The sequence below is a fragment of the Acartia tonsa genome, chromosome 3 (assembly GCF_053477335.1).
Source record: "Acartia tonsa isolate MP-2025a chromosome 3, ASM5347733v1, whole genome shotgun sequence".
NCBI lineage: Eukaryota > Metazoa > Arthropoda > Copepoda > Calanoida > Acartiidae > Acartia > Acartia tonsa.
In genome coordinates this window covers 266,601-288,020 of record NC_137262.1, presented here as the reverse complement: position 1 = coordinate 288,020, position 21,420 = coordinate 266,601, and the positions used below count along the sequence as shown (strand labels likewise).

The 21,420-nt window shown below is 36.6% G+C and overlaps 1 protein-coding gene across 1 annotated transcript; it reads right to left on the bottom strand.

Moving 5' to 3' along the window:
- Window positions 1-257: 257 nt before the first annotated feature.
- Window positions 258-20,238, bottom strand: LOC145315033 (uncharacterized). Its single transcript, XM_080155091.1, has 12 exons — window positions 20,159-20,238; window positions 19,979-20,062; window positions 19,815-19,876; window positions 6,563-6,620; window positions 6,177-6,285; window positions 4,198-4,271; window positions 3,180-3,300; window positions 2,183-2,290; window positions 2,032-2,111; window positions 1,408-1,608; window positions 772-841; window positions 258-411 (listed from the first exon to the last, which is right to left on the bottom strand). The coding sequence occupies exons 7-12, from the start codon at window positions 3,267-3,269 to the stop codon at window positions 367-369; spliced, it is 594 nt and encodes a 197-aa protein (XP_080011217.1). The 5' UTR covers window positions 3,270-3,300; window positions 4,198-4,271; window positions 6,177-6,285; window positions 6,563-6,620; window positions 19,815-19,876; window positions 19,979-20,062; window positions 20,159-20,238; the 3' UTR covers window positions 258-366.
- Between the last annotated feature and the right edge of the window lie 1,182 nt (window positions 20,239-21,420).

Sequence of the window (21,420 nt, the reverse complement as noted above, 5' to 3'; positions counted from 1 at the left end):
AGCCGTTTTTTTAAGGAAATTACATCCCATTTTGCCCTGTCTTTGAGATTATATGAATAAGATACTGTTAAGGTTTGATAATCTGATGAGAAATTTTTTCTTCACAGTCCCTTTCAGTTTTTCTATCATCACCCAGCCCCCCCCCCCCTTAGCCCTCTTCTTTGGCATTTTTTTTTTGATGTATGTAGAAGATAGGTAAAGAACCACACTACAATATGATAAAAAGAATGAAAGGACCAGATCTTCCAGGAACCCATGAAGCTTTGAATAGCTTCTCTGACTGCATTTTTTTACTTAAACTACATAATTTAGATCTTTAAAAAAAGTTGATATTATTACCCTTAAAAAGTCTTTATAGTTTTATTCTCATTTCCTGTGAAAGCTTAGTGGACCAAAGAAACTGTATTTATTCTGAAATAAAATACTGTAAAATATCTTATAATAAAAGAAATCATGATCCTTAATTATTGCCATTATTACTTTGTTTTAATAGCATAAAAAAGGATTTGTTATCTTGGAGGAGCTTCAAAATTGAAAACTCATTGAAAATTCAAAATAATTTTACACACCTTGGAGCATAGGAGGGGGGATGGAGTTAATTAATACTACCATCCCTAAACAACATATCTCTCATGTTTATCAAATGAAATTAGTAGTCCTATTAAAGTAGATCTTTATATACTGAACTTTTCAAAAAAATATTAATAAATACATTTTCACTTTAAAAAGCTTAAATCATTATATTTTTTACACATCTTCTCAAAAACTTACTTCTTTAAATGGTCTCATTAATCCAGATCCAGATAAACCAAAATTTGGGCAACTCATCATAGTTGGGTCTCTATATTAAAAAAATAAAACCAAAATTATTTTTTTTATATTTAAGTAATTGTTAATAAATGATTTTCTTTTGTATGAGGGTAAATATTTTCTAATGTTTCTTTTAGAGAGAAAACAAATTATTTAAAATTTATCAATTTGGCTCAGGAAACTCCAATTTCCATAACTTTAGATTCCAAGGGATATACAAATTATGAGAATGCACTAATAATACCTTTGATTTGGTGGAAGATATTTTTTCAAAAAGGTTTAAGGTGGTAATCATCAAAATTTCAATCCCTGTGGTCCCTCTATATGCTTTATTTGAAAATAAATTCAACCAGTAAAAGCATTCTCAATTTTAATTAGTCTAGGTTGAATTGGTTTTGTGTACAGTGTAGCCTTACAACATTAGATCCCACTTTGGTTAGGATGGAAAAATAGTGGTTATTTTGATCAAAAATAATGATCTGAAAAACAACGTTGAAAAGTAATTTTCAAAATTTATACTTCTATAAACTGCAAATATCAATAAAACATTGAATTTCAATTAATCTTTGTTTATCATTCTTATATCATTTGACTTACCTGAAACATGCTCCTTTAGATGGATAGTTTGTGTTGGTGTCCATAAATGGATGGTCAGAGCAATTTATTTTCTCCATCAAGGCCTCTTTCAGAAAAAAAGTGTCAGTTTCAAACTCATCAAAAGTCGCAGATTTATATCCACCAACATTTCTAGTGTTAACATCAGGTGAATCCCACCCAGCAATTCTTCCCTTCTTTAACCTTAATGAAATGAAAATGTGCAACTTTGTAAATTATTTTCTATTGGGGAGGACATGTTTTACACTTCTACCCTTAATTTTTTCATTGTGTGAAAGATTTGTTATTTTCAATAATGTATTTAACGTTATTGTAGCTGTGGCCCAAATGAGAACCAATGTGTTGAAGGATAGCTTGAAAAATGGGTGAATTTGGATCCTGTTGTTACTAACATCCACTAGGAGTTGTGGCCCCCCAGCACCCCCAATAAGAATCCAATGAATTATAATAAACATGTAATATATGTAGAACATTAAATCTAGCCACCTTAAAATTAAACTGAAAGCTCACTTTAAAACCTTAAATGTTAGATCTCAAAGCACCCAAAATCAAAGAAAACACATCTGTAAAATTTTAATATAAATATTTCATAGTTTCAAAATTTACCATCTATTATAGTCTGAATCACTTTTTGGAAGGCAAGTAGGCCAGATGTTTCTCGTATTAAAGTAGCCATTTGTCAAATTCTGAATATATGTTATATGTTTTAAATAGATTTTTTTATTGTTAAAAATTATCAACAAATTACAGCACTTACCCTCAGTGTGTTATCATTAACCTTGTAGACACTGATGTCATAGCCATTGTCAATATTAGTTGGGTCAAATGATGGATGATTGTGATACTCCAACACTTCCATGGCCAACTAATTAAATGAAACAAAGTTTTATTTTACTTAAATCCATAGGTACCTACAGACTTCTTAATATAAAAAATATTCTTTTCTTTTGTATAAAAGTTTTGATAACATTATAGACTCAAAATTCAAAATTTACTTTATATAATACTACAGCATGACCATTAAAAAAGTAGTTTTTTTTTTTGCTAGATCCAAGTATTTGGTGTGTTTAAAAATTAGCATATGTCCATGTTTTATAGTTTCCACACCAGAATATAAAATGTTTTTTCTTCCATCAATTAAAAAAGGGGAAATTTTAGAGCCAAAGTTTTGAAAACTGAGGAAAAAGAAACTTCTTAAGACAATAGAAATTTTTATGTGTGAAATGATGCATTTCTTTTAAAATTCCATTACTTTTTATAACACATAAATAAGTATCCAAGAAATCTTTTTTTTCACAGAGAGCACTTTTTCACTTGTTATGATAGGCATTTCAGAAACATGTATACAGATATGACCCCTCAATCCTTTGAAATACTAGAAAAAAATTATAGCAGATAAGAATTCTACAGAATAACACATAATACACTTTTTATTTTGTGTGAATAAGTTAACAATCAATAAAATTACAGGCAAAACTAAAAAAACAAAGACTGCAATCTCTAAAAAATATTTCTTTAAGGGTCATGCTGTATACTCAAAATTATACCAGTTGCCCTATATTGTATATTCTTGATTTCACAAAAAAGTGTTGTTTTTGCATTATTGTAAATATTTGGCTCTTGTATGATATCTTCATTGAATTATGAAAATAATATTAAATAATGATCTCTGAAAAGCCTTCCAAACCTCAAGCTTTTCAAAAAACTTTTTGGCCTGTTAGGATCACCTTAGACATTTTTTTTCTTTTATTTACCTCATTTTCTGGAGAACTGTACTGATTCTCAGTTTCCACGCTGACCTCTCCACACACAATTACAAGATCTTCAGGTTTTGCTTTCTCCATACGGGGATTATTTCGACAATGAAGACTTGATCTATGTAAAAGATACAGAAATAGATACTTAAGAAATTGTTTTCTTTTTAGTTAAAATTGAAAGGCTTGTGTTCATAGTATACATATGAATGTAGTTAGTTAGAACCCACAGTTTTGGAACATACAAATCATGTTTGTGCTTTCTTAACTTGAACTATATTGAAATTTGTAAGGAAGGTTTGAAAATTCTTAAAGCACATAGCCTTAGTTTTCACTCCTATTGATAACTAGTGATGGGGGTGAGTACACCCCCTGATTGATTCAGAAATTTATAAAGCTTGCAGCAACCATCAAAAGAGATATGATGCAATATAATGTTGAATATACAAAAAATGCTTAGTGTTGATTTTTTTAATATGACTATGCTGCTGCGCACGAGATAGGTTGATCTCTGCAAAAAGGTTGACCTAAAATTTCTCTATTTCAACCTTTATGCCTCCGTGAACTGGGCGTAAGGAAAGTATTTCAAATAAAATTACTCTCCATTTTCTCTCAAGTTGCATTTTCCAACCTTCCTCACATTTTTCAATGTATCTCGTATTATTTGTTAATTATTTAATTAATAATTAGCAAACTTTTTATAAGCTACTTGCATTTTGAAATTTCCATCCTTCCTTAAATTTTTCAACATATCCTATGTACCATAAATGGCACAAGAATGGTATTTGTATTTTTTCAATAAATATCTAATGCAACCTAATTGTACTTGTACTATTTTTCTTATTTAAACACATTCTATGCATTACGAATTTTAAATCTAAATATCTTTTTACAAACCTTTATTTTGTACCATTTGCCACAGAGCCACAGAAAACAATTAAAATAATAAGGGATTTCTTTTATATTTTACAAATTTGTCGTGTCAGTTATTTCTAATTTTAGTTTTTTTGTTGTTTACCTGCAATTGATTAAAAAACCATCTTGTCCTTTATTATTGCAACAACAGCTTTCAAGAATTTTCCTATTAGCATCCTTAATATTTAACTATTTAAATATTATTTAAAAATGGGAGTGTAACCTAACATGTTGTTAGCTTCTCATCAATGTACATTAGACTGGCCCAAAATAACATGAATTTTAAAATTTAAACCATATCAATTTGCAGATACCTTGTAGTTGTTACCAACTCAAAAGTAGAATGTTTAGTAAAAACTAAACCTCTCTACAATGAAAATTGCCCTTGACATTTCAATATTAAGCTTTTTTTAAAAACTTCATATTTTCATGATTTTAACAAGAAATAATTAAAGAAATGCCAACCTAAAATAATGTAACAAGAGTTCAAATATGAAGCAATTATAAAAAGTAGATAGAACTGCCATTCCTGCCGAATAATTCATAAAAAACCTCTAAAACATTGTTTTATTTAAACTGATAATTTGTGTAAGAAATTGAACTAAAACAGTAGCTATAAGTCTTATGAGAAAAGAAATGATGAAAAAATCTAAAAAATATACATTAAGACATAAAATAGCAAAAAGTGTTTTTAATAAATTTCATGACTCAACAGACATTGTTGCCAATAAAGAGACAATTCATTTAATTAAAAAAATAAATGAAGGTAAAAAAATATGTAATACACCTATTCTCATATTCAACTTTAAAAAAGGATACTAATAAAAAAAATAATATTGCAAAAAATAATTTGATTGTTTATTACTAAACCAAGAGTAAGGCGTATCTTTAATTATTTTTCTTCAATGATTTGCAGTATAAATTAGTTTTCCCAGATTATTGTAATTGTACATAAATAAATTTTAATACTTTCTTTCTTTATATGTTTATTCTTGGTGATTTTAATATTTTATTTCAATGTTTGTAAACAAACAGACAGAAAATTTGATGTTTTGCTTTATATCTTGTGTAAGGCTTTCTTAATTGGGTAAGAAAAGGTAAAAATAAAAATGCATTTGATGAGGTAGCAATAGATTTTTTGAAAATCAATTAAAGGGCTAAAATCTACAAGCAATGCATAACCTATTTTTACTTTCCGCGTATTGAAAAGCATTTAGACCTTCATTTTGGCCACTCTAAGGTACATGTAAGATTAACACAAGTTTAAAAGTTGTAATTCAAAGCTTGAAGGATCATAACTGGAACTTAAAATAGGTTTGAAATAAATTTATCTTAAAGAACCATTTTAAAGCTTTTTTTTCTTACTTCAAATTGTTTATTAAAAATTTTATATTTATAAAAAAGGGGAGTGTAGCCTGACATAGCTTCTCATAAATGGATATGTAAGATAAGCACAAGTTTAAAATTAGAAGTCTCTTATTTAAAGTTGTAATTCAAAGCTTGAAAGTCAGAACATGATCATAACTGGAACTCAAAATAAGTTTGAATTAAAGTTATTTTAAAGAACCATTTTAAAGCTTTAAATTATTTAATAAAAATGATCAATGCAGAATTTTAATCAACTGATAATAAAACCTTTCTATGTGTTTGAATAATATCAAGGTTTTTGGCTATTATTGCATTTTTGAATTTTTGGGGTTATCCTCTTAGATATGTTTTTTTTCAATTTTCTTCAATTTTAAACCAACCCCACCCCCCTCCCGAGACCCGACAATGATGAACAACTATTTTAGGTTAGGTTTTAGGCTAGGGAGCCAAGCGCTGCTGCCAGAGTTCATAGTTCGCTGTTTGGAAGGGGGGGGGGGGGGGTACTCAAATTTTCAATATAGAAAAAAAATTTCTAAGAGGATAATACCCTATTTTTCAGTCAGTATAAAATAAGGTTTTGTATTTTTTTTTCTCCAATAAATCTATTCTTGATCTTAAATAATACTCTTTCTTTCTACTTGTATGTATTCTCATTCATGATTTTTGTGGTTTGCTTATTGTGGATGTTGTCATCAATGTTTTATACTCTAATACCTTGCATACATAGTTACAATGAGCTGCTGACACTAGAATTGTTGGACTATAATATGGCACATCATCTCTAGGTCCATTTATTAAAGTAACTCCGCATTTATGATATCCCCTAAAAAAATGAGTATTGATGGTTTGGTGACATCCGCTTAAGGGAAGTTTTTCACAGCAGATTTTGATAGCTTATCATAGGTTATGTTATTTATTGCCCTGCAAGGTGTTATCTTAATTTTTCTTACACTGCTTATGTCACATATACCTTTTTTATACAGTATTCTACATTTTTAAAGATAATAAAATACCTTTTTTATAAATATGTATATTTAAAGATAAAAAGGACATTTTTTGCATTCCTTCTGATAAGATATAAATAACTAATGTGTAGATACCTGTACCCAGATGTTCTTAGTGAACAAATCCACGGATATTTTCTGTTTGTGTTTCTTTCTAAAATAATTCAATAAATAAAACTAAATTAATATAGGATTATTTTTACAGTAAAATCTGAATAAAATTGTTAAAAGTTAATGCTCAAGTTAATTGATTAATATATAACAAACTTTGACAATGAAAGAAACAGTTTAAATCAGTAGGCATACACAGGGTTTTGACTTTCAGGTGCATGAATTTTGAGACCCCCTTTAATTAAGGGGTTGTGGACTTTTGGAAGGTAATAAAACAGTCAACAAGTTGTGTGTTATATATCATGGGATGTGAACCTGAGGGCTTAAGAATAACATTCAGAGGGGTATTATAGAGAGTGTCAATAGGCTGACAAATTTATTTTCTTAGGCAAGCCTTGTATTGGTAAGATTAAGGCTTTTGTGGTGTGCAGAAATAGTCCTTTTCATATCTAGAACATTTAATATTTATAGGGCTTGATATTATTAAGTAGTATTTTGTATAATAGTAATTCATAAAATTAAAGTATGAAAGAGGGCTATTTGTGTGTAGTAAACACCCCAATTCAATAATTGCTTTTTGAAATTTCTTTTTCTAGTGAAAGATACTAAGGAACAAACAAACAGACAAATGGTTAGATGTACTTTTATTGCTTTAAAAGCTAGTTGTTTGAGACTTTAAAGGGAGTGGGAACGTAAAAATTTCTCATCTGATTATCAAATTTTAACATTTTCCAAGCACATTTCACTACACTGATCAACCAAAAACGTCCTATTAACAAAAATATCCAGGAATAATGCCTTGATTTTATGGTATTTTGGGAGGGAAAAAGGAAAAAACTGGGAAAATCTGAACGTTTTTGTTTCTTATAATGTTTGTAGGGATATTTAACTTGTCATATATAGTTGAAACAATTTACTTACTGTTAAGGATTTATTTTATGATATAAAATTGCCAATTAGTTTTTTCATAACGTAGTAATTAGGTAATAAAGACCTATTTTTAATTCGTATTATTGACAAAAAAATACCTCACTGTCTACAAAGGGTTAAATCTCATTATTTATATAAAATAATAATATCCTTTTTTATTGTGTTGGACAATAAATAACCCACTTTGGAGAATTAGTTTACACTTTTATCAGACTGTTTATAAAGAAATATTGCATCTTTATTATTTACAAATTAGTAATTAAAGGTGGGCGAGAGATGGGCCATCTAAAGTTAATTGGATACTTATAAAAAAACCTGTTTCTATCTTTGTTATTGTATTTGGTTTTCAATAAAAATTATTGCTTATTTTATCAATTTCTAAGTAACTATACATTAGTTTAAAGCAAGGATTATGTTAAAAGTCAGCTTAACCGTTAGGAAAAATCAAGAACTATGTGAAAAAGTTTAATTTTAGCTATAATGGGAGAAAAAAGCAATTTAATGCACATTTTATATAATACGGAAAATTTCTTCCTTTCCCACACCCCACCCGAAAGCGTGTTAGGTTAGAAAAAACCCCCCGTGGAAACGGTTTACACAGGATGTACCAGGACCTTATGGTGGTTTCAGAACATGCTTTCCCTAAATTGAATTAGTAGCTTCCCATAGTAGAAAATTTTAAAATTACTTTTGGTGATCAAATTTTACTTTTATTTTTAGAGTACCTTCACCTAACCTCCTTTATTGTCTTATTTTGTCTTTCATGTTCATCATGTAAATTCCTTCACATTACGGTTGAATTGACAGATATTGGAGCTTTCTAAAAAGGTCTCTAACAATTTTCTAGCTCTAATACTTTTTGAGATATCTTATTTCAAAGTATTGCTGTAAAATAATCTTTTACACAACAAAAAGGTGAAAAATAAAATGAGATACTTTAGAGAAAATTAGAAGTATCTCCATATAAATCTCTCTAACATTGCTTCAAATTGACCAAATTGGACAGTTAAGGTGCCTAAAACTATCTACATTCAATGGACAATCCAAATACATACTTTTTAAGACTTTATAAGTTGACAGGAGGATGCTAAAATGTAATATCAAAGAAACAAATGTAATTTAACTTTAATTAAAAATCACTTGTAAGACATTTTTTTAATGTAAAAGGTGTTTTAAGGAACAAGAAACTCATATCTAATAATGATTTAATATTTTTAAACATCTCAGTACTAGTTTAGAGTAACTAATGGTGTATATTAACAAAAAATTTGTTGCCTAAGAATAAATTGTTTCTTTTATTATATGTGAGATCATCCATGAAAGTCTTTTAATTACTATGTTTACTTAGTTAAGGTGGCAAAAACTAATTTTGTTTCATGAGGTTGTAAAGAATTAAAAAAGCCAATCAACTATTCTTAGATAAAAATTACTAGAATTAGTAAATTACATTTGTAAACTGTTGGAAATGCTTACAATTCTAAGCAATTTTTGGTTTATTTACAATGATTATGTCTATTTTTTAAAAGATATGTTTCTATTTGTTCAAAATATCAGATGATTGTGTTTTATTGGCTTTCTAATTACAAAGTGACAACTTTATACACTATAACTTACCTTCAAATCCTTGCTAGAGTCTATTAAATATCAATTTATTTTAAAAAAACAGGATTTTTTTATTCTTTAGTATTTTTAAAAATCACTTCAGCTTACTCCTATTGGCTTATATAGTCTTTGTAAGTATGAATTTGGATTGTCCATTGAATGTAGATAGTTTTAGGTACCTTAACTGTCCTATTTGGTCAATTTGGAGCAATACTAGAGATATTTATATGAAGATAATTGTAATTTTCTCTAAAATATCTAATTCTATGTTTCACCTATTTGTTGTGTAAAAGATGATTTTACAGCAAAACTTTGAAATAAGGTATCTCAAAAAGTATTAGAGCTAGAAAATTGTTAGAGACCTTTTTAGAAAGCTCCAATATCTGTCAATTCAACCGTAATGTGAAGGAATTTACATGATGAACATGAAAGACAAAATAAGACAATAAAGGAGGTTAGGTAAAGGTACTCTAAAAATAAAAGTAAAATTTGATCACCAAAAGTAATTTCAAAATTTTCTACTATGGGAAGCTACTAATTCAATTTAGGGAAAGCATGTTCTGAAACCACCATAAGGTCCTGGTACATCCTGTGTAAACCGTTTCCACGGGGGGTTTTTTCTAACCTAACACGCCTTCGGGTGGGGTGTGTTCCCTTTACCTTATAAAAATCGTCGGAAAAAGCCGTTTTTTAAGCAAACAAAAGCGCGTTTTGCTCTATCTGTGAGATATTATGAATGAGATAATGTTAAGATTTGATATTAACATTAGAAAAATTTACGTTCACAGTCCCTTTAAGGTAACTTTAACAAATTATTTACATTTTATTACTTTTGTACCATAATCATTGTCAGAATATTGCACAGTGGTAAAATTATTTGAAATTTTCCTAAATTCTTTAAAATTAACTTTGATATTGTAGTGGGGCTAGCTTGAAACACTTGCGTAATAATGCAGTATGACGTTTTGTGATTCCAAACGATTAGACTGATTTTAACAAATTTAATACCATTTTTCAGCTTTTAATTTTCTCTATTGATTTTTCTTTCATTTGAATTTTTAGGCCCACTAATGCCAAAACGAGAGTTTAATTGATAAATATTTGTACTTATCATACTTTTGTATTAAAAGTCATGTGTGTTTAAAAATGCTAGCTTTCTATGGAAAAAACCCAGATTCCAAGAATCGAAGGCCATACATGAATCTTATCAGGTCACAAGATATCATGTATATACAGGCCAGGCCTCGCCCACTTAAATTATCCAGTCTCAGCCGGATTTGACCAGAGTTCTATTTTAGCTGCATGAGAAAGCTGCGAGCCACAGGGATGGCATCAAGCATCACGAGAGTATCTTGGGGCGCAACTGAAGGCGACTTGAATATATAGACTCTACTACACTCAATGTTGTTTCAATGTATTCTCAACATGATGTGTATCCCTTGCCATCCCTGCAAGCTGACACCCATATTTCTCTTAATTATATATGTATCTATCTATAATGTTATGTATGTGTAATCTAAACTTGTATATGAAATATGTTTTAGTTCAATATAGATATTCCTCATAAACAGTTCAGTTTATTTTTATAGAGCAAGGTATTGCTCTGGTTAATTATTGGATTCACTGAAAGACCCCTGTTGGGCACTTACCGTCCACATTTGTTGTAGTGCTGCAAGCTGTTTATAGCTTGGAATAAACTTGACTACCTCAGAAGCTACGGCCGCTTTTAGCTACTGATTGTTACTGGAGACTTCGCCTTCCGCTCGAGGTGAAGCCGCTAATATCTTTTTTAAAAAGATACAAAGAGGCAGGAACACACTACAGTGAAACTGGTGGCTTCTGTGTTGATCCTTTTTGACAGTTAGCTGCGCCAACTGTGGAGAAACTGTGGAGATTTTGGAGAGACTGTGGAGAAACTGCGTAGAAACGTGGAAAAGGGACAGTTTGTATGATAAGTGAAGCAAGAAAAGACGAAAAATTCTGCGTGTGGAGACCAGTTATAGAATCTTTTCATCCCTGGAGCCAAGATTTGGTGAGTTTTTCTACAAATTTTGAAGAAAATTCTATTAATTCATAATGGCGGACTTGGAACAGCAGAATTTGATGGCTGCTGTCCAGCAGGCCCAGGCTGAAGCTGCAAATAATCCAGAGGCGCAAGCCATCCGGCAAGGACGGGAGTGGCTAGAGTTGCAGCGCCGCAAGCTGACCAAGCAGAATTTCCCCTGCTTCATGAATAGAAGTGGCGAGGACTGGGACGGTCATAAACAGAAGATGGACAATGCCTTTAAAGCAGCTATGCATCATGAAGCTGATGGAGAAGGACGCAAGCATTGCTATATCTCAAGTTTGGAGTGTGAAGCACATGGCAAGAGGAAGGCCAGAACAATCTCACTTATGAGCAGGTTTTGGAGCGGCTGGACGCAATATTCCTGGCACCCTCAGATTCAGATATCAACCGGGACTGCTACATGACTCTAAAGCAGGGAAAGAATGAGATTCCTCAATCCTACCTGGCTAAAAAAGAGCAACTGTGGTTGAAGGCGTACCCCTTGGATACCAGAGACCCTCGACAGGTAAGAGAGAGGTAACCTTAGGCTTATACCATTGTGAGGTGCGTAAGCTTGTTTTTTGCGCACTTCCCACTATCACCAACATGGCTGTCCTGCGAGAAACCATTATGAACGAAATGGCCACGCAGAGGCAACTGATCGTGCATGGCGATGCTGAAGACACCAACATGGATGGGCTGGCAACTTCAAACCGTGTCATCTACAGGTCGGACGGGACCAAAGATATGGATGAGAGCGCCGTCGAGGACCGCAGCAGTAGCGTGAAGTGCTACAATTGCCAGAAGACGGGTCACATTTCCAGGAATTGCACCCAGAAGAAACAGGCTAATCAAGGTACGGGAGGAGCCGCCAGGGATAAGCCACTGGCAGAAGACCTGTACCATCCCTGAGGAGAAGCTGGCAGCTGTTAGAGAGAAAAACCGGCGCAAGGCTGGTAACAGTGGCGGCAATTCCAACAACAATGGCAGGAAGTACGACAAGGGCTGCCAGGCTGTATGTGAGATGAGTGAGGGCGGACCCAACGACAATGCTGGTGGAGATGGTGATGAAGACCACACTCAATATTATGGAGATGTCAACTGCCTGTATGCAGTTGGCCACTGGCCACCGAAGTCAAAAAATGCCAGAGAGGGCTACCGTTGGTAGGACGGAGTCCCTCAGCAACTGCGAATCCTACCACGCTCAGCGAAGTGCAAGGAGCTGGGGCGCGCGCTATGATCAAGATCAGTCTACAAGCACAGGGGCCTGTTGTCCACACCTACGGGCTCGTGGATACTGGTAACAAGTTGCATGAAGGGTTTGCCATGAATGAAGATCTAGCCCTGAAGTTGCAGTTGCCCATTGTTCCTTGCAATATAACTGTTGGTACAGCGGCTAATGGCGGCGGTATGCGCGTCATTGGCAGAGTTCATGATATTGATGTTACACTTGGAGGGACGTGCCCTGCCTACATCAAGGCCGCGATGGTGATCCCCGAGCTGAGGACCCCCATCAACCTGGGTAGCAAGTGGATTAAGTCAGTTAGAGGCCTGGTGGACTACTCTACCCCGAACGAGGCAGCGTTAGAGGTGAGAAGGATGAGAGTCCCACTGGTTCAGTCCATCGACTCTGGGGTAGCGAACACCCCAGAAGCCAAAGAGCAGTCTGGAACACTGCCGGGGGAGCACTTGCCCCCCAACCCTCAGATAAATGTTTCACTTCAACCCTTTGAGGATTTGAACAAACTAATAAGTAGCTATACTAGTACTGGTAATTATTGTAAACCAACAGCTCGCGATTTATGTAAAGTTGAGCCTAATTTTTTTAATGGTAATGTGCACCATTCCAGAGATTTTAAAGTTCCTAAGCCAGAAGCAGTAGATTCATATCTTGCGCAACTTTCTTTTAAGCACAAAGCAAAAGCAGAATTTGAGCGCAAGAACGTTTGGACGAGTTGCATTAAGGTCGCGCCACGTACTTCCCATGGGCCGGCGGTACGTTTGAAAGCGGTTGCGTTAGGTAAAACGTCGTGCCCTGTCCGTCTGTCAGTCCAGGCATCGCGTATCCTAGCTAGGGAAACAGTGTCAGTCCTTAATTTTCTCCCCAGCAGGGAAATCCATCCGCAGACAACTATTGTGGAAGCCAATTTAGGCGGCCATCCTGACGTGCGTGTGCTAGAGGGTGTTTACCGGGCACAACAGAACGGTGTCCTGCGGATACCGGTGGTCAATCTACAAGAGATGGCATACATGGCTACAGCTGGAGCCACTTGTTTGGCCGAGATTTGTGAGGACAAGCATATGACAATTGGAACCGAGAGCTTGGTGTTCAGAGACCCAGCTGAAGTGGTGCAGTCAATGTCCAAGAGCAAGGAGACCAACAAAAAGCTGTTGACCAAGGAACAGATGGAGAACCCCACATTCAAGGGAGTGTGGGAGGACCTGGAGATGGAGGAGAATGAACTACTGAAGGAACACCCTGATGTTAAGAAGCAAGTTAAGCAGTTGATTTTTGAGTACTTTGTATTTTCCAGAGAAGCCCCAGGAACTACAGATTTGGTGATTAGGGAGCTGAACCCCAAGATGTTGAAGGACCTGGAAAAGCAGATGAGCGACTGGAGTGACCAGGGAGTGATGGAGCCCAGCACGTCGCCGTGGGTGAGCCCGCTTGTCCCAGTTCACAAGAAAGATGGCACTATTAGGTGGGCTGTTGACTTTCGTCGCCTAAATAGTTGCCTGGAGCAGGACTCGTACCCGCTCCCCAGGATTCAGACATTATTGGACCGAGCTGGAGGCCACAGGGTATACTCTGCCCTTGATGCTACTGCTGCCTAATATTACGATTGACCTGGCCTCCCGAGAGATCACCGCCTTTGCTACTCCAACCGGCTTGTGGCAGTTTTGCCGCATGCAATTCAGAATCAGCACTGCTCCCGCCGTTTACAGCAGATTCATCAGTACAGCTATGAACCCTCTTGGATTGGAGGTAGCACAATGCTACCTTGATGACATGATATCCTACAATATGAAGGTAGCTGCACATGTTCCCCAGATGAGACAGGTGTTGGAGGCCCACCGAACCGCTGGAATCAAGTTAAAGGCCAAGAAGAGCAAGCTGTTTCAAAAGCGCATTCAGTACCTAGGCCATATGCTCAGTGAAGAAGGGATTGGCATGGTCCCTGAATACGTGGAGAGGATAAGTAACTGGCCACCACCTGGGAATGTTGATGAACTCAATTCGGTTTTGGGATTTTTTGGGTATTACCGGATGTTTATCCCTGAATACGCCACCCTTACCTGTGAGATGAATGCCCAGAAGAAGATGACGAAGCTGGAGTGGACCCCTGAGATGGACAAGCAGTTCCAGCAGTTGAAGGAGAAGTTTGAGACTGCGCCCATTCGTGCAGTTCTCGATTTTGAGTCAGAGAGCTCCTTTGAGCTCACCACTGATTACTCTGGTCGAGCTATCAGTGCGGTGTTGAGCCAGCAGCAGAATAGCGCCGAGAGGTTGATCGCCGCCATGGGCAGGAAGACGATCACCGCGAAGCAGAAGTATCCCTCCTGGAAGGGGGAAGCTGCCGCCGTGATCTACGGGATTAGGAAGTTCAGCACAATCCTGAGCTTCAAGCCCTTCATCACCAACACCGATAACTCGGCGTTGAAGCAGCTGAAGTCCCTCAAGAAGAATAAGGGTTGATGGCCCGTTGGACAGAAGAACTGGCAGGATATGAGTTCCGAGTTATCCACAGGCCTGGCAAGCTCAACACCAATGCGGATGCTTTGAGCAGGCGTACAGATTCTGACATGCCAGATCCTACAGCAGAAGAGGAAGCTGAACAGGAAGAGTACATTGGAGCAGTTGAGGAGGACTAAGATGAAGAAGATCATCTGAACACCCCCCGTGGCAGAGTCAAGGATTTGACTTGTGACAATATTTACAAGCATCAGCTGGAGGACCCAATCCTGGAGATTGTGCGCAAATGGATTGGCGTTGATCATCATGCACCCGACCAAACAGCTCTACGTGGACAGAGCCGAGATGTGCAGAGATTTGCGGAGATATTTGATACCCTGAAAATAGCAGAGGATGGAGTTCTGGAGCAGGAGATACAAACCTTTGCAGGGAAGAGAAGAAGGATACTGGTTCCTTTAACTCTGAGAGAAGCAGTGTTCAATCACTCCCACAGAACTACCAAGGAGTTCTGCAACACCATCATGAAGCTGCTGTTACAGAAGCTAGGGGTCAAGCATGCGCTGGCGCCCGTGGCAAACCCGCAGAGCAACCTTGTGGAGAGATGGCACAAGACCATGGAGGAGACGTTGAGAACGGTGATACAAGGACAGGAGACCGAGTGGCCCAAGTATCTGCCTGCTTGCATACAACACCCGTGTTCATAGTACCACTGGTGTCACTCATTCCTGGCTTTCAAGGGGCAGGAGGCCACTCTGCCTGCAGATTTGATACTGCGGCTGCTGAACCGAGAAGATGAGAGAGATGTCCCAACGGCTACAAGAAATTTGCTAGAGAGATATACTACAATGTATGAAGCAATGGCTAAGAAGCAAGACACAACCATTCGCAGGAATGCTAGACAGTACAGAGATAGCCGCGAATATAAAGTTGGAGACAAAGTATTTTTCCTAGCACCTTCAAGTGAAAAAGGAGCCAAGAAGAAAATGAGCAAGCATTAGAAGGCCCATACTTGGTTGTTGAGAAGTGTGCTGAAGTTTTATACAAGATTCAACCAATACCCGAAGGAGAAAAGGACGCAATGGTGGTTCATGTTGGTAGACTGAAACCATATTTTCCACCAATAGATCTTGAAGATGATCCTGCTTCTCCCCCACCATACTTTGAAGAAGATGGAGATGAAGCAGGGGAGCAAATTCTCTTGAATTCTAGACGATGGGCGAAGCCTCCCAATCCAAGAGTTGATCCCTCTTATGATGATGATAGAGAGGGAGGGAGACCCCTCAACGCACCAGGAGGACCACCACCATCACCACCCGACATTGATCCTGTAGACTTCCCCCTACCAGTTACACCACCCCCACGGTCACCTGTTCTAGAGCGCACACCGCGCAGAGAACTTAGTGAGAGGAGAAGAGAAGAGAGGAGAGAGAGAGATCAATCTTGCAAGCCCTCAGGTTCCGGCACACAACGGAACGATGCACAGCAAAGAGCCGATAGATAAAGAAGTCCGAGAGAAAGCATGCGCGCACATACGCCGCGCAGAGAGAGACCGAGAGAGAGAGACCGAGAAAGAGTCACACACCCGCCACACCCAGAGTGGAGAAGCGCGCTCTCAGCAATCATGAAGAGCAGCCCGCAGACTCACCTGAAAAAGGGGAGAGGGTGAAAACAGGAGGAAAGAAAGCAAGGAGTGGGACACTTTGGCAACAGGCCAAAGACTGCAAGAAAGTGCTCGATAGCTCAGATGAGGAGATGCATGGAGATGGATGGAGATGAATTGCAGCGCTAACACGGTCACTCAAAGTTCCTGTGAAACGAGGGGCAAAGCTGCCCCACAAGGGTACAGAAGAGAGTGCGGGGTATGACATCTACTCCCCCACCTGTGTGCAGCTTCCCCTTGGACAGCAGACTTGCATTCCACTCAAATTGCAAGTGAAAGTTCCCCCTGGCTACTTTCTCAAGCTCTATGGCCGCTCAAGCATAGAAAGGGCAGGGGTAATCCTACTAGCTGGAGTGGTGGACAATGATTATACAGGCGAGATCCAAGCAGTTTTCTGGAACCTTGGGAGAGAAACAGTCACCTTCAACAAAGGACAGAAGATCTGTCAGTGTATAATCCATCAATGTTACGACATTGATTTCCATCATGTCGATAGGCTGCCTGCTACTAGCCGCGGTGCTGGTGGCTTCGGTAGCACAGACTAGTGAGGGCTACTCGATAGAAGTTATAGATTGCACAGAACCAAAGTCTATTAAAAGATACAACAAGCAGACAGTATGCAAAGCAGAGGAGCCTACTGAAGAAATACCTTTAAAAGAGAGGTACACAATCCTGCAGCGACCAAGTGTAACCATTGCCAAGGTACAGGGATTCTCATGTATGGTAAGAGTTTCTTTGTACCACTTCAAATGTGGAGTTTGGGGACACTTGAAACTTCAACAAGTTCCCCAAACGATGAGGCATGAGGAAGTCACAGCGGAGAATTGTATAAGGATGTCCCTACTACAGGAGTATCAGATCTCTGGCTACAGTGACCCCATCAAAGTCAAACTTAATCGGCCCACCTATAATCACCTGTTTCGGACAGACAATTAAGATGGGTGACACGATCCACACCAACACCCTGAAGCTGGTGGAGTACCAGATCCTTCTCAAGGAAAAAACCTTCTTGGTGAGCAACAACAAGGTAGAGAGTGAAACAGATCATCTATCTCTACTTTGTCCATATCATAAAGGGGAGTGTATGACTGGAGCAGCCACCTTCATCTGGAACATCAATGACAACGCCTGCCCACTACAGATGGTCAACACCATCAACCCCTCCATCACCATGGACAGCTACTTAGTGGACCACAAGCGCCAAGTGTTACTTAACACCACGGGAGCCATCAAGTTGATGTATTGCCCCTTCAGTGTCCTTACCACGGACCACGACGGCATACACTTAGGCAAGACCAGCGACCTAAGCAGACTTCCCACTGTTTACCCTAAACAAATAGATGTTAACCTACAAGCTGCAGTACATTTGAATTTTCTCACTTATAGCATGCGACAGACATTTAGCCAACTAGTTATTACTCTGAGAAAGACCATATGTGAAACTCATTATCAAGGTAAATCAGATCAACCTATTTTACTACATGATGACACCTATGGACTGTTGAAAGGAGATTTATTGCTTACCTTTCAATGTCAGAAGAAGACCAAATGGATCAAGGATGAAGAAAGTTGTTATCAAGTTGGAGCCTGCTGGCTATGCAGATTCAAGAACCAAGCACTATTAACTGCATTCTACCAAAGTCACTTGCTCCAATACCTTTCCACTGACTGTAAAGGCAAATGAAGGCAGGGTGAAGTTGACCCCCGCCATTGTGAAGGCCCAAGCCCCCATGGAAATGACCATCGACACCCCACTGGTTAACTGGACAGATTACAGCCATGGAGGAATCTACACAGAAAAAGAGCAAGCAGAATGGTTACACACACTTACTTTTCCCTCTTATACAGAAGCAAGCCTGACCAAAATTTCATATTGGTTATGTAATGGAGATGGAAATTGCAACCAGGTAACCACCAGCAACTTGCCCATGTACACCCTGGACAACCTGATACCTGATCTAGAGAGAAGATTGGATATGTTGACCCAACTCAAGAATTGGCTTCACACCTACGGAGACCTGATGGCCCTGCTCTGCCTAATTATCCTAGGAATCAAATTTTTAACTGATTTGATTTGTATCGCACTTACCTTCTTGTGTGTTGGCCCAGGCGCCGCCATCGCATTAATTGTACAACAAGAATGCCTACCAGAAGTTGATGCGTAAGAAGAGAGCAGAGACCAGAGAGGAACGAAGAAGCCCTGCACCGACAGCAGAATCAACAGCGTTGTTGCCAACAACAACAACCCCGAGCTTACCAATGACGGAGATACGGCAGATTGAGATCAGCACAGCAACCCTAGCAGCATACCAATCTCAGAACAAGCCGCCTAAATATCAACTTTAATACCACAATATTTTGGTAGGTAAAATTGGCTGTCTAGTCTGTTGTCTGTGCCAGCTTGAAACACTTGTAAAATAATACAGTATGACGTTTCGTGATTCCAAACGAGTAGACCGGTTTTAATAAATTTAATACCATTTTTCAGCTTTCAATTTTCTCTATTGATTTTTCTTTCATTTGAATTTTTAGGCCTACTAATGCCAAAAGGCGAGCTTAATTGATAAATATTTGTACTTATCATACTTTTGTATTAAAAGTCATGTGTGTTTAAAAATGCTAGCTTTCTATGGAAAAAACCCAGATTCCAAGAATCGAAGGCCATACATGAATCTTATCAGGTCATAAGATATCATGTATATACAGGCCAGGCCTCGCCCACTTAAATTATCCAGTCTCAGCCGGATTTGACCAGAGTTCTATTTTAGCTGCATGAGAAAGCTGCGAGCCACAGGGACGGCATCAAGCATCACGAGAGTATCTTCGGGGCGCAACTGAAGGTGACTTGAATATGGAGACTCTACTACACTCAATGTTGTTTCAATGTATTCTCAACATGATGTGTATCCCTTTCCATCCCTGCAAGCTGACACCCATATTTCTCTTAATTATATATGTATCTATCTATAATGTTATGTATGTGTAATCTAAACTTATGAAATATGTTTTGGTTCAATATAGATATTCCTCATAAACAGTTCAGTTTATTTTTATAGAGCAAGGTATTGCTCTGGTTATTATTGGATTCACTGAAAGACCCCTGTTGGGCACTTACCGTCCACATTCGTTGTAGTGCTGCAAGCTGTGTATAGCTGGGAATAAATCTGACTACCTCAGAAGCTATGGACGCTTTTAGCTACTGATTGTTACTGGAGACTTCGCCTTCCGCTCGAGGTGAAGCCGCTAATATCTTTTTAAAAAAGATACAAAGAGGCAGGAACACACTACAGATATATTTCATTACCTTTAAAGGGAACTTGTGGTGATGGTCCTTGAAGTTTTGTTAAGTGTGATGTTTCATTTACTCTTAACAAAAGCAGCATTTTAAATTAAAAAAATAAATTTTTAAAACTCTCAAAATCTCATTTTCATTTATGTAAATGATTAAATCAATAATAATAGAATTACCTAAACAAGCTGAGGATGGATCTTTCATAGTCTTGCCCATCATTGACTGCTTCCACAGCTGCCTGTTGAAATACTTCATTCCCTCTAACAAGAAGAATATCAGTGTAAAATTAATTTTCAAAACTCTCAAAATCTCATTTCCATTTATGTAAATGATTAAATCAATAATGATAGAATTACCTAAACAAGCTGAGGATGGATCTCACATAGTTCTGCCCATCATTGACTGCTTCCACAGCTGCCTGTTGAAAGACTTTATTCTCTCTAACAAGAAGAATATCAGTGTATGAGAAATTGATGGATAAAATATTGTGAGTAGTTACTCTATTAGTGCTTATATAAATTAAAATTAATAGATTTTAATAATGAAAATGTAATTGATAAATTTATATATTTGGGATAATTCAAATAACATTGTAAGTTTTTGGGTATTATTGTTGATCTTTAAATACCATATTGAATATTTGAAGAAAACAATCTAGCAGTTTGTTGAAAGGTTTCAATTATTTTCATTTATGAGACTTAATGATTTTTGTCAAGCTAAAGGATAAAGATCTTCTAAATCATAAATATTTATAGAAAAATGTTTGCATTTAATATAAAGTTTTTAGATCTGTATATTTAGGGATGTAATGCATGTAAACAAAATTATTCACCTGGAAAAACAATAAAACCTGCCATTATTAATCACAGATATAGTTTTCAAATTGGAGAAAAATTGTTGTTATAATTTTTTACACTTCTCTGTTCATTTATTTTTTGCTTTAATATATTTTGTTATTATTTTTAGTTGTTGTTAATATATAGCTGATTGCCAACCTAAAAAAGGCAATGTATGCAAACATCTTGGATATGCATATACCTTATTTTGGGAAAAACTTCAGTGACCTGACCTCATAGCATCATACAATTCAATATAAATATCATATTAATTATTTTACACCAGGTACTAGGCAGTAACTGCTTTGTGGCAAGGCTTAATCTATAACTGAATAGATATTTTTTCTCTCTAATTTTTATGTTATTTTAAGATGTATATTTAAAAAAAGAATTAAGTAATACCTGCTTCCAGATCCATCAGATTTTCCCTTTCTCCTTGTTGAATGTATTCCTTTTTTGGTACTTTTAATACTTATTTTTGGTTATAACTTTTAAAAAAAAAATTTGGAAAACTAAAAAAATCCAAAATATACTTTATTATATCTTAATTTTATTTTTGTTTGGCAACTCACTGAACCTAACCTAGCTTAAAAATATTTTTTATATGAGTGCTATTCAATCCTAGATACTAAATATAGTAGTTGTATGTATGTTTGTGTTCTTAGAAAAATGACATGACCATTTAGTCTACAATATGGGTTGATTTTCTTTCATTGTCCTTAGTTAGGTAATGTTGTCTTTTTTTATATTGGGTCAATGCAACCCCCCCCCCCCCCTTCTCA

Coding starts and splice junctions, on each gene's coding strand:
- LOC145315033 (XM_080155091.1), bottom strand. CDS start 3,269: ATGGAGAAAGCAAAACCTGAAGATCTTGTAATTGTGTGTGGAGAGGTC. Junction 2,291..3,179: donor ACAGTTCTCCAGAAAATGAG/GTAAATAAAAGA, acceptor TCATTTAATTAG/TTGGCCATGGAAGTGTTGGA. Junction 842..1,407: donor TCTAAAGGAGCATGTTTCAG/GTAAGTCAAATG, acceptor TTTTTAATATAG/AGACCCAACTATGATGAGTT.